This window comes from Oryx dammah, unplaced genomic scaffold, assembly GCF_014754425.2.
Source record: "Oryx dammah isolate SB20612 unplaced genomic scaffold, SCBI_Odam_1.1 HiC_scaffold_2, whole genome shotgun sequence".
Taxonomy (NCBI): domain Eukaryota; kingdom Metazoa; phylum Chordata; class Mammalia; order Artiodactyla; family Bovidae; genus Oryx; species Oryx dammah.
Window position 1 is genome coordinate 31,566,377 of NW_024070186.1, and position 20,327 is coordinate 31,586,703.

Here is a 20,327-nt window from a genome sequence, read left to right on the forward strand (position 1 = left end):
ACCCTCAATGACTCTGACATCCTTCAGGGGCGGGTCCTATCAGAGCTTTGGGTCTCCCTCTCCGCTGTTTTCTCTCCCACCACCACCGGCTCTGCCCTCATCTTACTCAGAATTTCTGGGAAAGGCAGAAGGGGAGGAATAACTACACGGGAGTCTGCCTAATTACGCACTCTCCTCCACCCCTACCCCTGTCAACGCTTTAGTCATAGCCCATCAGGTTCGAACGATGGTCCTGTCTCCCAGGGCATCAGTGTTTGTTCAGAGACCCACAGGAGTCCAGCCCCCTCTCCACAAAGGGCTTGTTCTCCTCTTCAGCAGCTGTGCTACCTGCCTTCCTAGCTTGAACTTGACCTCCTAATGCTTCCCTCCAGAGGATCAGAACACTGTGGGAGATGCATCAATGGGCTAATTACATGTGCTGGAGAAAAGTTCACCCCTCAGAGCAGGAGCTCTTTTGAGGTGAGAGCCACCATAAGTGCTTATGAAATGCTGACGCCTCGAGAGAGAAGGCTCCCCATTCCCTCGTCATTTCCAGGCCACGGGAGAAGGCCAAGTCTAGTGGGTGTTGGAGGCAGGAGCTGTCATTGGAACACGTGTGATGGCTAGAGGTCATCTCAATTGAGCTGTTAAATGGAGTTGTGTGTGTGTGTTTTCTTTTTAATGTGGATGGGTCACTGTTTTTATGGCTGTACTTATTTCATCTTTCTTATAACTAGCTGGGCTTATTGGCACCGCCAGGTATTGTGGACTGAAAATTATTGGGAATAACTTTTTTTCCCTTCAAATGGAAAGCCTCTCCTACTTCTTCTGAGCTTATCTTTAAAAAGTACTTAGTATAACATGACTGGTAGGTGAGTGGTAGGTAGGTGGTAGGTGAGTGACTGAATTGGGTTTATTTTCAGCTTCTTGGCATTTATTTTTTAGTATTCAAAAACCTAGCAGCCACTTGATATGTCTATGGACCACCATTTCATAGAAAAAAGGGGTAACACAATTTTTTTAAAAAGGAAAGTGAAAATGCATTTGAAATGTGAACCAATAGTTTTCTCTCAGCAAGAGACATGATATAGTCTACCATCTTTACTAATATGTCCATATCCATATGCAGACCCGTATAATGTATCTATTCAGTGGAGGAGAGTTTGGGCCACAAATGAAATCCCCTGTAAACTACTGCTTTGGGGTTTGTATTTCTCCTAAATTTGAGAACCCTTACTCATAATTATGTGTTTGGTAATGGAGGGACGTATAGGGTGACTCTGTCAGATAGTTCTGAATATCTGAAAAAGAAGGACAAGAACCCCAAGTTATAGGGCTTTTTCTCATTATCATCTTGGTGCCCATCAGCCCGCTTGTCAATTAGTCTTACTGTGAAAACAGGGATGTTTCAACAAGGAGGATGATGGGGAATGGATTCCTCATTTATTCTTTGGTTTTATTTGTCAGTTTTCTTCACATTCTTTTGTAATATTCAGATAGGGTTTTTAATATGTCTATTAATAAGCCATATGTTTCTATCAGAAGACTAGAGAAATTGTTTAGACAAATAGTTACTTCCAGGGATGGAGTTGTCCTCACAACTGTTTGTTTCTTAAAAATCTGATGTTTCATTTCCAATATTAACAATTATGGCATTTCAGCTCTGAAGTGATAGCTTCAGGATGTTCAAAACATGCAAGGTGCAACTGTGATAATACCTTGAGCAACACAGTTGAAATGATTAGTTATACAAAGCGTTTCTATTGGAATCCAGGATCATAAAGTGAAAAAAAATCATATCATCCATTAAAAAAAAAAAGCAAAACTATGTGAGCTCCTTTCTCCTTGACAGAGTGTTTTGATGAGTCAAAGTATAGAGGATTTACTGTTCATGCTTAACATGTCACACTGAGAAACTCTACACTTGGTGGCCACAATTTTATTTGATATGTAACTTTTTTGTTAAATCAAGATTATGGCTTACAATACCATCTACATGCCAATGATTCTCATGAAAAGAAAATTCCAGGTCTAGTCTGCTGGTCCCAGAGAAGAATGGGAGGTACAGCAGGCTAGACCAGGGGGGCCACCCCAGCTGGATCCAATCTGGATTAACAGATCTCCCCAACAATGAGTCATGACACATGAGCTAAATAAATGCATACTGTTTGTATAGCTGAGATTTTTGAACTTGTTTGTTAGGCAGCAACAGCTGACCAAAATACCTTATTTGTGTCATTACCTCCGTAAAGTCTGTTTTCAACACAGCAGATGGAATGGTCATTTTAGCAGCCAGATTTTGCCAGTTATGTGTTGCCCCTGCCATTGGTTCTCATTTCACTAAGGGTCAACCAGAAATTTTTATAAGAACACATATGAACTACTTCCTCTCCCTACTCATCTCCTCCCTGACTTCGACTTCCATAAGCCTCCTCACTAGCTCTCCTCTTGCCACCCATACTTCACTGCTCTCCTTGAGCATTCTAACAAGTCTAGAACTCTCTTCCTTCAGGTATCTCTCCATGGTCTTTGCTCAAATGCCACCTTCTCAGGGAGGCTGACTCTGATCATCCTATTTAAAACCCCAACTTCCATGCTCCTCCTCATCCTTTTCTTAAAAATTTTATTTATTTATTTGGCTCTGCCGGGTCTCAGTTGCAGGACTCAGGATCTTCGATCTTCGTTATCGCACACAGGATCCTTAGTTGCGGCATGGGGGATCCAGTTTCCTGACCAGGGATCAAACCTGGGCCCCCTGCATTGGGAGCTTGGCGTCTTAGCCACTGGGCCACCAGGGAAGTCCCTTTGTGTTCTTGACCTCCCCTGCACTGCTCTATTTCCTCCCCATAATGATGCTATCCTTGGTCATCTTCCAGACAGTCACTGTTAAAATTTGTCTTTTTCTGCTAGAAGGTAAGCTTTAGAAGGATACGAAACTTTGCTTTGTTCACTCAGGATCCTATGCACCTGCGACAGTGCCTGACATAGTGTAGGTACTCATTAAATACTTGTAGAATAAATGTTGGTGACCATCGAGTTTCTCTCTGAATGGTGCAGTGTGTATATGGACATTTCTATTTGCCTGACAAAGGCTCCCTGCCACGTAGCTGTTTTGTCAGCATGACTCAAGTACACCTTTCCTGGTCTACCTCACCAGGTACAAAATAATCATTTCAAAATTGAGAGTCTTTTCTGTAGCAAAGGTTTTTAGTAACAAAGAGAATAAAAACGTACAGGGCTTTAAAAAAAAAAAACTTTATTTCACATAAGCATAGAGCTGATTCATATTCTTTTCATTGGTGGTATTGCCCAGCTGAAGATGCCCACTTACAAACTCAAAGATCATGTAGGCTTTTCACCTTAAGAATCACGTCCTAATGTTTACTCTTGTTTTCCCTCTAAGCAGAGTATTTATAATTAAACTGGTTTAATACATATTTTGGTGAAAGTACAGTTTGACCCATTTTTTGCTGTGGGGCATACAACTTTGAATGGTGATTCTGTGGCTTATAACTCTTCTTCAGCTTTGGGCCACATTTGTCAATTGTGCATTCCAGTACACATTTTGTATTGAAGTGTATTATTTTGTATTTGTTTTTTAAAAAGTAGAAGGGTTTTACCATAGAAGACAAAAGGAGTTTCCCTCTGTGCTCTGAAGTAAAGGTAAAGCTTTATGCTCTCTTCTGACAAATTGTGTAAAAGATGATGTCTTCTGAGGGAAGGGTGACCTGATAACTGAATTTCAGATGCTTTCCCTTTGCGCTGCTTACTTGCAGTTGTCATCTAATGGGTTCACCTGCCTGGTCAGCTGCTGGAACCACAGAACCAAGCTCTCGTTTGAGTCTTGTTAGCTACCTATATATATAACATTTTGAATCACAGCATTTACATAACTATTTCTATCCCTACTTTTATGCTCCAGTGAACTACTTTGGAGTCCTCGATCCATTTTTGGGAATATGGTGACACAGTACTGATGACAGAAATGCGTATATGACAAACAGCCATTTTTCCCACATGAGAAGAGATGTTAGTCAAGTTGAGCTGTGCCCTCTAAACTGAGGGTTAGGTAATTGAAAAGTGAAGTGAGGAGTAACTAGGGGGAAGAAAGCAATACCACCCTTACCAGACATGGACAAACTTGAAAAATAGAAGGATTTTTGTGAAAATCATAGTTAATATCACAGTTCATATGAATCAAATTGTTCTGTCACTTGATTTCTGAAAATTGCCAAACTGCTTGCAGACCCTTTGGCAGATAAAGACTGCCTGTTAACTGAGCCCCAAGCCTGAGAAACACTGCTTCAGCCCCCAGCTACTCAAAGTGTGGTCCAGGGACTGGCAGATCAGCCTCAACCAGGAGTTGGCTGGAGATGTAGAAACTCAGGTCCCATCTGAGACCTTCGGAATCTGAATCTGTATTTAACCAAGCCCTCAGGGCATTCCCTTGTAGCCCAGTTGGTAAAGAATCTGCCTGCGATGCAGGAGACCTGGGTTTGATTCCTGGGTCAGGAACATCCCCCTGGAGAAGGAAATGGCCATCCACTCCAGTATTCTTGCCTGGAGAATCCCGTGGACAGAAGAACCTGGAGGGCTGCAGCCCATGGGGTCGCAAGAGTCAGACAGAACTTGGTGGCTAAACCACCACCATCAGGGCATTCACATGTACATGAAAGTTTTGAGAGGTGATGCTCTGGACACCCCTTCCTAAGATGGATGTCAGGAGGGTGTTCTTCCTCTCCTAATAAAGAACAGCAGCCTTGCAGGCCTTTAAGGGTGGCAGCCACACCAGCTGACCACGAAATGGGGGGAGAGAATGAGCTGCCCCGGAAGGTGTCACTTTGCCATGTGGATTATTTTCAGCTAAAGACAATGGGGGCCCAGCAGACTCAGGAAGGGGCTTCCCAGGTGGCACTAGCAGTAAAGAACCCGCCTGCCAATGCAGGAGACATAAGAGATGCAGTTTCAAAGCCGGGGTTGGAAAGATCCCCTGGAGGAGGAAATGGAAACTCCAATATTCTTGCCTGGAGAATCCCACGGACAGAGGAGCCTGGCAGGCTTCACTCCATGGGGTCCCACCAATTCGGACACGACTGAAGCGACTTACCATGCACACACACAGACTCAGGAAAAGCTTTTTACCTCCCCTTTAACTGCTTAAAAGAATTTAGATAGGGGCCTGTACCAGGAAGAGAGCTATTAGCAGAGAGGAATTTTATATCCAAAAGACTCATCTGCATGGTGTGGCAAAACATTTGTTCCCAAGCCTTGGTTCTTCCCATCTTCCTGAGAATTATCTTCTTCCCCTTTGAAGCCCAGATCCCTCCTCCCTTCTCCTTAGCTCAGGAAGGTGTTTAAACCTCAATTACCTGACTGCTGGGAATCTCATATTTTTACGAGGCTCCCACTGTACAAAATTTGTTTTTCTCTTGTGTGTCTGTCTTATGTCACTTTAATTATTAGATCAGCCAGAAAGCCTAGAAGGGAAGGAAGGAAGAGTTGGCTATGCTGACTGAATAGAGTCATCTCTTCACTTCTAGCTGGCATAGATTGTGGGGGACAGTGAGGGCTGGGCTGGCTCTTGGTCAAGGTTTTACCAGCAAAAGGATGCTCTTGGGGACCAAGGCCAGCTTGGATGCAGCTTGTATCTTTGGACCCAGTGTTATGAAAAGGAGACAATTTGAAATGATTTGGTGGATGACGTTGCACGGTCACGGAGGCTTGAAGGGAGCAGTTATTTTTTCTTTCTTTTGTTCAGGCAGCAGCTGTGGCTCCCAAATGTGTTGCCTGCTAGGGATTTAGAACTTGATGATTCACAGGTTTTGTGAGTTGGTGCTTTTCTAACTGGACAGTGGTCTTGGCCATGCGTGTAGTTACAGCCCAGGTTCAGAATTAGACAAAAAATGAGAGCAGTATCCCCACCACCTCCCAGTTGCCTCTCAGCCAGTGTATGCTTCCTTGTTACCCCAGTACGTGGGATGGATGGGTCCTGTGTCCCCTGATGTCACATCTCACCCTGCTCCTCCCTTTCCCTAGACCGTCTCCCCCACATTGCCAGCTTTTACTGGCCATTTCAACCACCACTTCCCCTTTGATGATTTTCTGCAGCTGGATGACATCTCTAACCACTTCCAAAGTCCCTTTCATCTAGTGGGTTGCAACCTTGGCTGCACATCAGAATCATCTGAGAAGATTTAAGACATCCTGATGTTCAGGCTCCAGCCCAGACCAGTCAAGTCAGAATCCAGTGGGTGGATCCAGGCATTAGGAGTTTGTAAAGCTCTCCTGGTCCATCCGGTGTCCAACCAGTACCGTAATTCCTGTCTGGGACTTCCCTGGTGGTCCAGTGATTAAGAATCTGCCTGCCCATGCAGAGGACATGGGTTCCATCCCTGGTCTAGGAAGATCCCACATGCTGAGAAACAGCTAAACCCCTGCTCCAGAAGTACTGAGTTTGCAGTCTAGAGTCCTCAAGCTGTGACTACTGAGCCCACGTGCTGCCTAGAGCCTGTGTTGTTCAACAAGAGAAGCCCTCACTCAACACAACTAGGAAAAGACCATGCATAGCAATGAAGACCCACTGCAGCCAAAGATAAATAAACAAACTTAAAAAAAAAACCACTAAAAATATACTCGTCTGATCACTGTAAACTCCATGAAGCTAGGATACATCTGTTTGGTTTTCTACCCCCGATGTTGGGACATCAAGGGTTCTTAGTGTCTGTCGACAGTCTTGTGCTAAGTCTGCCTGCAACCCAGTATAATTGAGGAAGAAGTCGGGATCTTTGAAACTATAGGGTCCTGGGTTCAAAACTCCCCTCTGCCATGAGTCAACTACATGATCTAAGGCCAGGACTTAACATTCCTGTTTCCCTGGTCCATGCACATGAAGTGGGGTTTAAATGTGATGCTCCCAGAGTGGTTGTAGGTTGAGATGAGATATTGTATATGGAAAAGTGAGGCCTATAGCAAAAAATCAATTATTTGTTTCCTTTTCTTCCTTTTGATACTTTTCCTTTTTCCCTCTAGGCATGATGCCAGGTACAACCAATCCAGGACTGAATTCAGTTCAGTTCTGATAAATCAGCACTCCTGAATGCTGGCCATCTGCAAGATGGTGAGACAGCAGGGTTTCAGGGAGGGTGGCCTGGTGACTTTGGTTAACCGAGGGTTCCCTGGAGACCTTCAGTTGCTGAAGGGTGAGTTCCACAGGATGACTGCATTGCTTAGGCCACATCTTGAGGTTGGGGGCATTCGAATTGGTCTCTTGCACTTGGTCCTTGCTGAGCTGTTTGCTTCCCACTGATCAGTTCCCAGGGGAGAGGGGGCAGAAAGGAGGATGCTGACATGCAGAGACTCTGACCCCTGTATGGCCCAGTTCCCTCCTTTACCTCCAGCCTGACTTGTTGGAGCTTCTCTTTCCTCCTCACTCTTTGCTAAAACGAATCAATCTGCATGATGGGGTGATGCAATGGGCAAGATGTCTTTGAATTAATGTGCTTTCTGAGACTCACCATTGCTTATCTGTCGCATCTTTACTGATCCCATTAATGATGCTGACACTGGCAATTCCTAACTTTGATTATCAGCCATATATTATAAGTATCTGATAAATATTGGTTAAACTGAATGAATGACAGGTTGATGGCCAATATTTGGGAAGCATGTGGAAGCTTCCACAGGTAGGCGTCTTACTCCTGGCAACCTCCTCCACACCAAGCCTGCTGCCTGCTCTGAAGGACAAACACACTTGAAGGCTTCTTGGCTAATCACACAAGTAATCTGAGATTGTATTTCAGGACCATGCTATAAGCATCAGCTATCTTTGAACTGTGCTATGTATGGAGAAGGGGTAAGAAATCAGGGCAACATCATGCGTAAATCAGAATATTGTTATGGTTTCTTATAAGAAACAAATCTCTGAAGTGCTCCTTTCAAAAACATTTGAATTGATCAGGTAATCTATCTGTTTCATTTATTTTGTGAAATAAATTCCTCTTCTAGCCTTCTTTGTCCTTCTGCTCCAATCTGGAAGGAGGGGGGAGGAGAAAGCGAGGGTGGAGAGACCCGGTGCGGGGGACATAGCTTGGCAAGTAGGCTATCAGGGTACCCAGTCTGGGAGTCTCTGCTATGAGCTGATACTGGGGTCATAGGCAGAACTTCTCAGAAACCTTCCTGCCACTCATGAGGCCTTTGACTAACTGAAGCACGCCCCCCCAGATTAGCTGGCCTAGTCAACTGAGGGCAGATGTTAATCACATCTGAAAATATGCATCCCCAGCAAGATCTAGATTAATATTTGATTGAATGGGGATTATGTCCTAGCCACGGTGACACGGGAAACTGTCATAGCTGAGGAGAGGTGGGGTCATGGTACAAGACCACGAACACAGTAGCAGTAGAAATGAATGTTTGTCTGAGCTAGTTCCCTGTTCCATGGGCATGCAGAGCTTCCTGAATTCTCAGTGAGGGCTTGTCCAGGGCTCTTTTCACGGGGTGCGTACTCTATCCATCCACTGAATGGAGCCCCTTTCAGCCTCTGTCTGATTACCTTTCTTCTTACTGTCAGTGGTTCTCCCCAAGGATTGAGTAAGGATCATCCATGGGGCCTTTTGAGGAAAAATCTGCTTGTCCTCTTGGAGACTCTGACATGGTCCTTTGGTGAGGAGGGCATATCAGAATCTCTTTCTTAGAGAGAGGTGAGGAAGGTCGTGCAGCAGTTGAGAAACTTTTCAGTGAAGCTGCGATGCATGTCTTCTCCTTCCAAATACATACTTCCAGGCTAGACCTTTTCCTTAAACTTCAGATTCTTGTAAACCTCTGGACAGCTCCATGAAGCTCTGCCTGAGAACCTCAGACTCAGCATATCCAGAGCTGAATTCATCAGCTTTTCTTTGTTCCTCCTAAAACCCTTGGTGAATGGAGTCATCAACCTGTTGTCACCTAAATCTTAAATATGGGGTCATTTTGGGCTCCCCCGGCTTCCTCACTTTCCATATCCAGTTACCAGCTTTGTTGAGTCTAGTTCTGAAACCTGTCTAGAAGCTGCCTCTTCTCTATCCTCCTGGATTCTGCCTTAGTTAAGCCTCTCATTGTCTCTCTCCTGGGCCAGTGAAATAATAATGGCCTAACTGGGCTATTGCACCAATACCCAGTCTGCCTGGTATTCCATCTCCTCACAATGCATGTAGTTTTCTTCTCTGTTTACAATATTTCAATAGCTCCCCATTCTCAAAGGATCATGGCTCAGACTACTTCGTCTGATTTACATTTCCAGAATTATCTCTTATTCTTCCATTTTTCTGTGTTCAAACACATGAATAGTAGTACCATGTGGAATAATGTATGGTTCCTCTAACACTTCACACCCCTCTGCTTCACACCCCTCTATCTCCTGCCCAGGTTCTCTCCTTTGATTGGAGTGCCTTTTCCATATTCGGTTAATACTGGAAATATTAATACAGGATCCACCCCACCTCCTGCCCCACAGTTCAGCATCTATCATGTCTGCTTGGTCAAACACTCTCATCTTTCAAGACCTCCCTCAGATGTAAGTTCTTCCATGACAACTTTCTTGACCACACCTTCACCGCCTTCCTGCATCTTGAAGCCAAAGCTTCAAGAACTGATTATATATGAAAATAATATCATTGTGAAAATTAAAAGTAATGCAGATAAACCAAAAGGCTCTCTTGATTCGGCTCTCCTATTTTCATTCTTCTTCTTGTTATCAGTCTGCTGGGAGTCAGTCCAGACTTTTTCACTAACAATTTATCTTGAAAATATTTCCATGTGACTTTATGTGTATGGGTCCATCTCTACAGAGAGTATAACTGCTGCAGAATATGGGTATAATACGGTTTAGTTAACCCCTGCTATCGATGGATATTCCCCTTCTCCGCCAGTATTTTGTAATAACTGTGTCACAATGAATATCATTTTGTATACCTCCTCATGCATAAATGCCAAGCATTTCTTTTCTACAGGGAAGCATAAAAGGAGAAGTCTGGATATCTGATTCTACATACTCTTGACATATATTTGTATTCAGAAAATTTTTTTTCTCATGCATCAGTAAGAGTTCTTTGTATAATTTGAAGAATAATCCTTAGTCACACAAACAAAGTATATGTGTAGTTTTCTCTGCTTCATTTAAAAATTTTGCTTGAACCCGGGTCTCCAGCATTCCAGGCAGATGCTTTAACCTCTGAGCCACCAGGGAAGCCCTGTTGTGTTTTTAATTATAAGAAATTTTATATTTTTGTGGAGTCAAATGTGTCATTTTCTGTTTTTGGTTTGTACCTTTCTCAGGACCATCAGTATGCATATCCATATTCTATTTTATATTTTTGTTATCCTGCAGGTTTACTTTTTCCATTTAATTCTTAAAGTTACTTGTAATTTAATTTTGTGTATGTTGAGAGTATTACCTAATTTTCTATCTTTTTCCATACTGAATGTCAAATTGGTCCCTACTGTTTTTTGGTTAATAGTCTATTCATCTATTCTCCCAAGTTGAAATGACATTTTTTATGAATTAAGTTTCTAAATATAGGTCATGAATTTGTTTCTGTCCTTTGTAGCAGATTTTCTTGTTCTTTGCTTATTTCTGAGCCAATACTACAGTGTTTTTGTTACTATACCTTTATCATATGTCTAGATACTTTATAGTGTCTGTCTTCTAGATATTTGATGAGACTGAGTCACATATCTTTGAATTTTAAAGACCTTTTATATAGTTTGCATCCATATGTGTTGAACGATGCAAATGAATAAACCAGAAGCTCTTGGTACTATTGATGCTACACCTGGTATTCTCAAGGTCTCAAAGACTGTGTTGTAAAATAGCTTTTCCAGTCCTTACTTCCTATTTTAGCTCAGCACCTCAATGTGTTATTTCATAGGAATTTTCTTCTTCTCATTATTATTTTGAATAAATATGCATCTACAGTGTACAAAACCCCAAAGATACAAAACTGTTAGTTCTCTCTTCAATTCTTAAGATGCAGTCATACTCAGTTTCTTGTTTAACCTTCCACAGCTGCAGCACACCATCTGCCCTGCACCTTGGTCTTTTTGTTTAGCAATATATCTTGGTGATCATTCCATATCAGTACATATGATGCTGTTTCATGAGATGCCTGTGCCATGTTTTATTTAACCAGGGTAGCAATTCATTTGTTTTAATAAATATCCTTTGTACATATAAAATCCTCAAATATCTGGAATCAAAATTTTGCCCATAAAATTGGTGGGTCAAAGGGTATTTGAATTTTCAGCTTTGATTTATACCAGTAAGTTGTCCTCTAAGAAGTTTCTATAAACTTTACGAATGCAGACCATGACAGCATTTGCCACTGGGCTTCAAACTTGTTCAGACATGTGCTGAGTACCAGGCAGAAAACTACAGAGGTGTTAGCTGGGACCCTGACAGTGAGAGCTACTGTGTGTGTGTGCGCGTGTGTGTATATGTGTGACCTATATATGGTAAAAAGTTCAAAGAAGAACCATAAGCCAATTCATTAGGGTGCTGTTTAAAGCTCTAATAATGAATGTAAGCATTAGTGGTTTGAATAAACCTCCTTTGCCTTTATTATTCATTAGAAACTGGCAGTAAATAATAGGCTTGAATTCCATAACCCTGATGCTGCTAATCAAAGCACTGAGCATTTCTGAAGATCATAAATTATTATTCTTCACAACAGGGGAAAAAAGGGAATTCAGGGTTTATAAATTGCTAACTGGTTCACCAGTTAGCCTCTGTTCTGTTCTTGGGCTGACTCAGAGGGAAAGAGGCTGGTTATTACATCTTGAAGCTAGAACTCTGTCTTATTGGGTAGGACACAGTTTACTCAAACTCCCAATATCATACCTACCTGGAGTCACTGGGGTAAGTGGTCCAGCCCAGATTAAGAAGCCCTCAATCTTCTTGTGGGGCTTCCCAGGTGGCGCAGTGGTAAAGAATCTGCCTGCCAATGCAGGAGACGCAGGTTTGATCCCTGGGTCGGGAAGATCCCCTGGAGAAGGAAATGGTAACTCACTCCAGTACTCTTGCGTGGGAAATTCCATGGTCAGAGGAGCCTGGTGGGGCTACAGTCCACAGGGTTGCAAAGATTGAGCACACATGCACAATCTCCTTGTGGGTTATGGTTCAGGATGTTTAGCTGGAAAAAAGAGTCTTTTTCCAAGCAGAAGAGAGCTTTGCCTGTGGCTAGGAGGCTATTTTTACTCTGCCATCTTAGCAAGTTGGTGCTGGGATAGACATGTATCTTTCCTTCTTCACCCCACCTCATTTCTATCCAGCATGTTATATTTCTCTCCCTCCTCTCCATTTCTGCCCCTGTTTTCACTCACATTTGTCTGTTTCGGGGGAATCTTCTCTTTCCTTGGTGTGTCTTTTTCTAAGCAAATGGAAAGAAACAAAATATGAGTTCCCGTCCCTTCCTTTTTTCACATGATAAAGGCAGAAGTTAAGACGAACCTTTCTCTTTTGCCCTTCCTTTGGTCCTTTCTCCTCTAGTCCCTCCTCCCCTATTTTTGGAGCTCTTTTTGGTTTCTGGTCCCCTGTCCTGTGAAAGGAGGAGGTGCTCCCCTCTGTCTGATCCCACCTTTCATTATGTCCTCCCAGCTCCATGCTCTCTGCATGCATCACTGACTCGGCCAGAAACTCCCATGACTCTTCCTGGCCAGAGGATGCCTGCATCTCCCTTGCATCACCTTTCACCTGGTACTTCAAGAGTAAGGGCTTGGCACTGCCAATTAGCAAGGACAGTAGATGGCGGCTTAGTCACTAAGTCGTGGCTGGCTCTTGTGACCCCATGGACTGTAGCCTGCCAGGCTCCTCTGTCCATGGGGATTCTTCAGGCAAGAATACTAGAGTGGATTTCCATTTCTTTCTCCAGGGGATGTTCCCTGGAAATCCAGGAATCGAACCTGGGTCTCCTGCATTGCAGTTGCTAAACCGAATGAGGTACAAGGGAAGCCCAGGACAGTAAAGGACGTTTTAAAATAATGTACTAGCGAACACAATCGTACTTTATAACAAAGTTTTATTAGGATTAAGTCAAATTAGAAAACTTCATGCTCTGCTGCTTGCCTTATTTATCTGGAATGACCAGGATATACTTAGCTGAGCAGAAAATAATTTGTGCCCCTGGATTCTACCGTTTGGAAAGCAAGAGGATTGCTGTGCATAGCGGCGTGCCCGGCACCTCCATGGTTCGTGTCGAAAGCCTAAAGACTTGTCAGCAAAGCATATGTTACTTTCAAGTTTTGGGCCCCACGAAGACGCTCATCCGATGCAGACTCTTCAGAACCTGGGCACCTATGACTCGGGCTGCCCTTTTGGGGCTGCCCTTTTTGGGGTCTGATATGAACATCTGTTATTTCAAGAGAAGCTGGGTTTGAGGTATCTTAATGGCTTAAAGGCACAGGTCGTGCAGCTGAATTAAAAGCTGTTGTGTTGGTCTCTCCGCCACAGGCCACGAGCCACGTCTTGTGAGGAGGGTGCTGATGCTGCGTCCTTGGCGCTGCGGGAGAGGGGGGGCGGGGAGTCGGGGGGCGGGGGGGGGGGTGCTCTGCGCACGCGCAGTCCTGCTCTCGGTCCCGCACCGCGCTGCTGTTCTCAGGTGAGAACTGTAACTGGAGAGGAGCCTGGGCTATAGGATCTCATCGCCCCACAGACAGAAGGACCTGCCACAGAGCCAGGAAGTGACTCGAATGCAAGCAAGGATAGGAAAGCTGAAACCTGGTGCGGGGAAGAGAACCCCACTGTCCCTGGAAGGGGTCCCGCCAAGGGGGAAAGCGGCACTGCGTTTAGTGCGGAGTGCTTCCCAGCTGTGAGGAACCCCTTCAAGCAGCGGCAGGAGCCGCTTGAAGATGATGCCCAGGACAGGGGTCCCCACGCACCAAGGCCATCAGCAGTGGTGTAGAGCACTTATCTGGACAAATAGCCCTGGATCACTAGGAGCGAGTGGGACCCTAGGTTCTAAACATGTAAAACGTGTCACTTCCTGAATAAATGGGTATTCCCTTCAGCTTAGGAGCCACGCGTTTAAGCTCAGAAACTCTTTTTAAACAGAGTTTTAAAACTCTCCCTAAAGAGGGAATAGAATCTCAAATCTGAGGGAAGGGTCAGGAGAGCTATACACAGCAAAGAAACACCTTCAGACACAACAACTGTTTCATCCTTCCAGCAACTAGACACCTGTCTCCTATCCCCACACCCTTCCCACCCTCCCCAGTTCATTAATAAAAATGGCACTGTCCAAAACTTAAATCAGTTGCCTAATATAGAGGGATGATAATAAATTCTCATTTCTGTGGGCACCAGAGGATGTATGTTTTGAATCTCTCCTTTCTGCCCTTCATACACTTTCCAACCTCTTTCCATGCACTTGGCCTCATCAGCTTGGCTTGTATTCCTCAGTGAGCCCTGCATGACCTGTGATCATGTCTGTGCTATTCACGTCCATCAGTTCAGCTGGGATTGACTAGGAGTTTTCTCAAGCTTGAGTTCATAGCTTCCCAGGCCAAGGTCCCCCTCATAAATGTTTTCCTTGCTTGGAGTCTGGGGTGAAGCTTTCTGGTCCTCCCCAGGAGGGCTGCAGGGTGAGGTGCCTTGCTCCTGGTAATTCATGGCAAGCTCATCCTGGTTTACGATGCATTCAACATCATCCTCTTTGAGATGTTCCTAGATTTTGGAGAGAAAGAGAGAGACTTCACTTGATAAAAGCAGAAGACAATAGCAGTCCTGCAGTTCATTTTCCTTTTTACACTGCTCTGTCTTGACTTGGCTGAAGTTTCTGGTATGCCACATGTAACTTTTTCCATGTCTGCAGGAGTTGTGAAACATTTCTAAAATGACCTTGAAGATGGACATCATCACACAATCATAAGAAGTCTCCAAGTCTCATCAGTAAGAGAACGTGTGCCAATTGAGCACATCTGTGGGTTAAATAAAATGCTAAAGGGGAGTTAAAATAAAATGCTATGGATCTTTTGAATGGGTATCTAACCTGGATGAGAGGAGTTTTTAGAATCGTTTGACCTCAGAGTACAGAATGATTCCCAATATTGGTTTTGGAATGTACCAGTATTGGTTTTAATATTTTAACTCAATGTCTGCTATATTTTCTTTGAAAAGTTTCAAATGGGATGAGTGTCCCAAGGCTAAAAGTGGTTGGAAGTTTCCATGGTGGGTAATGGTGGAAACCAACTAGATCTGGCCAAAAAAGTTGTCCTCTCCTTGAAGAAAAGGAATTAAAATCTCAAATTTTCTTTCACTGGCTTTGGGAAGACCTCACAGAATTCCCTGTAGAATGAGCCCTGGTTAGGTAACCTTAGGTCAGTGGTTTGGAACTTCAGCCTGTACTGGAATCACTCCTTGAAGCACAGATACTGGGTTCCTGAGGCCAGAATTCTGAGGTGGGGCCTGAGAATCTTTGTTTAAAACAAATTTCCAAGCGAGGCTGAAACTGCTGGTCTGAGGACACACTGAGAATCGCCGGCTCAGGCTGTTGTGTTCTGAGCACATGTGAAATCTGAGATGACTTTTTCTCTGTTTAGACATGGGGTCAGCCACCTCCAAGGGTGCCACAAACTCCAAGATTCTGCTCCTCTCCCATCTCTGACACTCTGATTTACTGGGAGGGAGTCTAATTGCTTCTCATCAGTTTATTTATCCCACTCCCTTCAGCTATAAGGCACCCGGCCTGATATTCAAAGCCTCAAAACATAGCAGTTTGTGAGTTCACATTACTTCTTTTATATTTTTCTAAATTCATTTTATGGTTAAAAATATTGGTGACAGTAAAAAATTGCATTTTTAAAAAGAAGAATGAGCCCACATCAGCAACAATGAAAAAGAAAAGAGAGAAGCTTCTTGGTGTAGTGAATTTTAAGAACTGTATGCTTCCTCCTCAAGGTGGGAAGAAATAGCCCCAAGGTTCTGGGTTTTATCAGTATTCACCAAGCCTGTCCCTCACGAGATGTTTACTCACCCCATAGGCCTGAGGACTGGTGAGCAGTCGGGAAATTGGGCCACACCATTCAGGTAACGTCGTGGTCAGTGGAGGACCAGAGTGGGTTAGAATTGGTTTCAGGTATCTGTGAGGCCTGTTAAGGAATACTTGCCAAGAGGAAGTCAGGATTGAGTTTCTCACATAGCACAAACCTTTGCATGCAGTGAAGATAGTTATTTTTACCTTCAAATCCCCTACTCCCTCACTGAGGAAGTAATGTGGCCTGCACAAATTTGCTATTTATGTTCTTTGATCCCCACACTTCCCAGCCCTCCTGGTAGTCTTTACTCATGGGGAAATGGCACCTGGACCAGCCAGTGTCAGAGAGGTGTAAATGGTCCTCTTTTCCTTGCCTCTCCCACTCAACATCTTCTCTGCTTAGAGAATATATTCTTAATAATTATTTGAAATAATAGCATAAAATATTGTGTTTTCCTAAAACTGCACACACAGCTTAAACCACTGGTAATTTTCACACAAAAAGCAAGAGGTATTTCATAAAACGTTCCCTCATTTGAGAACTGGGTAGTGAACACATTGTTTGCCAAAATAGTTATTTTCACTATTCAACACAGTCACTTTATACTTCATACATCAATGCATTGCCATACAAAATTATGTAAATAAGCTGGAGCTAGGTTTATTCTACTGTCTAACACCTGTCTTTCTCCTCTCTTCATCCCAAAGTGCTCTAACTAGTTAAAAGAAAAACCTGTTTATCTAAAGCCTTTAGGTTTCCCTCCAATCTAGCAATAATGAAATCCCTAGAGGCTGCCACCTCAGGTTGCCTTTTTTTCCCTCCCAGAAAGGTAGTGAAATTATGTCACCATTCCATCAGAAACAACTTTCAAGCTTTGTATTATTTCCTCTGCTGGAGAATAGTTCACCTCGTCAACTTTCTGAAATGCTATAATGAATAGGGAGAGGTAAAAAACATGGGAAGCATTTAATGTTGGTTCATGAAGATGCGCACTCACCCCCAGGCACTCAAGAGAGGATCTTGGAGGCTTTACTGGAGCCCACCCATGGGTGGATGACACCACTCCGTCATTCCAGGATGCCCTGAGTGTGTGGGACAGAGGGGCATGCAGCCGGCAGGGGCCAGGAATCTGCTGGCCTCTGGCTTTGAATCATTCATCCCCACAGTGGGGACAAAGCAGGAGAGGCTCATGAACACAGCCTAGTTATGATGCGAGGAGAGCGATTGAAGAGATACTTAAGAGAGTCTGTGATTGCAACTGTGAGCGGAAAACTTGACTTCTTTCAGATGCGCAGCTGTTGTGCTCAGTTAAGGATGGGGAAGATATGAAAGTTCAGAGCCTGGCATTGCCTGCGACATCTTGCAAGTCTATCTACAACTCTGGAAAGCTCTTGATGATCTTCCATTAATTTTTATTACAGAGTGTTATTTTCTTCATTTTATGGATGAAGTCATTGAGGCCTAAATATACGATGATTTTAAGTAATCCAGAGGCTCCCTTTACTATCTGGATCCACAAAGATCATATGTTAGCAGAAGGGAATTTCTCAGGGTGGAATTGAGTATGTGACCAGTTGGTTCTTCAAGGAGAAAACCTCGCAGACCACACCCCTGCTGGTGAGCTATGGACCCGCTCAGGCAGGAGCATTTGATCTAATAGGCTTTATGATGTGCATAGGTCAGGGGAAAAAATTTTTTTTAATAGGAAGCTGAGATGGAGGATATGTGTGTGTGTATATATATATGTGTATATATATATACACATATGTACATATATACACACACACATATAACTGGAGTATAAGTCAAAGAAAATTCAGCCAATTTTATTTCCAGATGGAAAAGTCATGTATTCCCAGGTGGCACTAGTAGTAAACAACCCACCTGCCAATGCAGGAGACACAAGTGACGCAGGTTCGATCCCTGGGTCAGGAAGATCCCCTGGAGAAGGAAATGACAACCCACTCCAGTATTCTTGCCTGGAGAATCCCATGGGGAGAGGAGCCTGGGGTTCTACAGAGGAGCTACAGTCCATGGAGTCGCAAGAGTTGGACACGACTGAAGTGACTTAGCAAGCACAGCACATAAATCAAAGAAAATCCAGCCGATTTTATTTACAGATGGAAAAGTGACAGCAAATAAGCAACATTTTTAGCGATGCTGTGTAAGTAAAAACAGGGTTTGTCAAGGTTTTAAGTTTAAGAGAGGCCTGGGCAACTTCCATTGTTTGAAATTCTCAGTATACTGAAAAATCAAAATGACAAAACCATGTCACAAAAGGAAAACACAAATTTAAAATTGCACAATGAACATTTTCTTCTTTTCATCCTGATGTCATTGTTCAGTGGCTCAGCCATGTCCGACTCTTTGTGACCCCATGGACTGCGGCATGCCAGGCTTCCCCATTCTTCACTACCTCCCATTTGCTCAAACTCATGTCCATTGAGTCAGTGACACCATCCCACCATCTCTGGATCCTCTGTCGTCCCCTTGTCCTCTTGTCCTCCGTGAGGTATCTCTTTAACTCTCTGTGTCTTATTATTGGAGCTAACACTTAATCACTTACTTTGTGGCTTTCTGTGAATGTGAGGCCTGGACCAAATGGGCTACCATTTGGTCCCTCTGGACAGGCTCTGGGATTCCCAACTCAGAAGACTTGTGTTCAACTGGCAACTCTGCCCCTTCATTGACTCTATGACCTATGGCCTAGCGACTGACCCCCGTGAGCCTCAAGTATTGCTGTGAATGTTAGCTGATATAATGTGGGAAAATGGTGTTGCACTCTCTCACATGCCATTCAAATGCTATTTTATAAAAAAATTATTTCTTAAGTAATACTTGTTGGAGAAAGTGGTGTGTTGATTGTTGTTCACATAACAGAGGAGAAATGATGCTAGGGTAGAGATGAGAGAATGGCACTCAACACTTGGTGTGGTATCAGGAGTCATAAGCTAGTAGTTAGTGGTTGGAAAATTTAAGCAGCTCCTGCACCAAAAATAGCTATTTGGGTTAAACATTACTGCATGGGGGCTGGTGTCAGGTGGTAGGTGAGAGGTAGGAAAATTTGTTGTCATAAAACTCTTCTTCTAGGAAACTCATGATGCCATTCTGGCTGTGTCTCAGTAGCTTCAGGTCAAAGGAATAACACACATATCCTGTGGCAGTGAATGGAATGTTTAAGTACCATCCACAGACACCATGTGGAGCAGGGTCTATGTTTGCCAACATCTTAGTTTGCCCAGAGCTTGCCATATATAACGTTATGTGCTCAATGGATGTTTACTGAATTTATGGTCTAGGAAAATATTCAAGGGTGCTATGAGTGATGGAGGTAGATTCTGGGTGACTATGCCAAGGGAAGAATGAAGGGGGCAGATGACAGCCAACAGATGAGGATTTTCTGAGGATAAAAGGCTGAGGAAGGTCAAGTCAAAATGGACTTCTTGGGACTAAGATATTAGACAAATGGGACCATGTGCAATGGCAGAAGATAAAGTGACTAGAAAACAGCCATCGTATCTCGCTTGCTTGACCATTCATTTGTTCCTTCATAGACTCACATGTTTTTATTTTATGTGCAAAACTAGTGGGGTACCCACATAAGAAAATTAACAGTTACAGTCTGGTGGCTCATATGGTGAAGAATCTGCCTACAATGCGGGAGACCCAGGTTCAATCCCTGAGTTGGGAAGATCCCCTGGAGAAGGGAATAGCACCCCACTCCAGTATTCTTGCCTGGAGAATCCCATGGACAGAGGAGCCTGGTGGGCTACAGTCCATGGGGTCGCAAAGAGTCAGACATGACTGAGCAACTATCACTGTATAGAATGCAAAGTGTTTTTGCCATATATTCTTGTCTCTAGGTGGTGGTCACCTAGAGGGTAGGGCTGTCCCCTTCACCTGGTAAAGTGGCTGATACATTTTAGATGTTCAAGAGATAGTTGTTGAATTAATGAAGACAGTAAGCTCAAAGAGAATAAAAGAATTGTTCAGTGGAATCCAGCCAGTTAGTTATTGGAAGAACTGGCCTTGAGATCCCAGACATTTCCATCACATTGAGCATCTTCCTTCTGTTACAGAGACACTGAGTAACAGGTCTCATCTGATTGGATAACTGATTTGGAATGGGGGAATCAGTGACTTTCTGAGTTCTTCATTGCTGAGCAGGGTCTGGAAAGTGGCTAGATCACCAGGGTTACTGGAATTATTAAAATAGTAAGAAAACTCTTTTGATCTCCAGAAAACCTCTACTGCTGATTTTGCAAACTGGGTAATTTTTCTTATCAGGTTCTAGTGTATTTTTGGAGAGAGAGATATTCCCCACTGGGTATTTTTGGTACAGCTAG

The 20,327-nt window shown here is 43.5% G+C and overlaps 1 protein-coding gene across 1 annotated transcript in view; it reads right to left on the reverse strand.

Annotated features, from left to right (window-relative positions):
• Positions 1-13,008: 13,008 nt before the first annotated feature.
• The window catches only part of SLC9A9 (solute carrier family 9 member A9), a 640,928-nt gene continuing 633,609 nt past the window's right edge, over positions 13,009-20,327 (reverse strand). Inside the window, exons 15-16 of the mRNA XM_040234268.1 lie at positions 15,981-16,086; positions 13,009-14,671 (exon numbers count right to left, since the gene is read on the reverse strand). Of these exons, the coding sequence (XP_040090202.1) occupies positions 14,453-14,671; positions 15,981-16,086 (325 nt within the window). The 3' untranslated portion in view covers positions 13,009-14,452. The remainder of the gene's footprint in view (positions 14,672-15,980; positions 16,087-20,327) is intronic.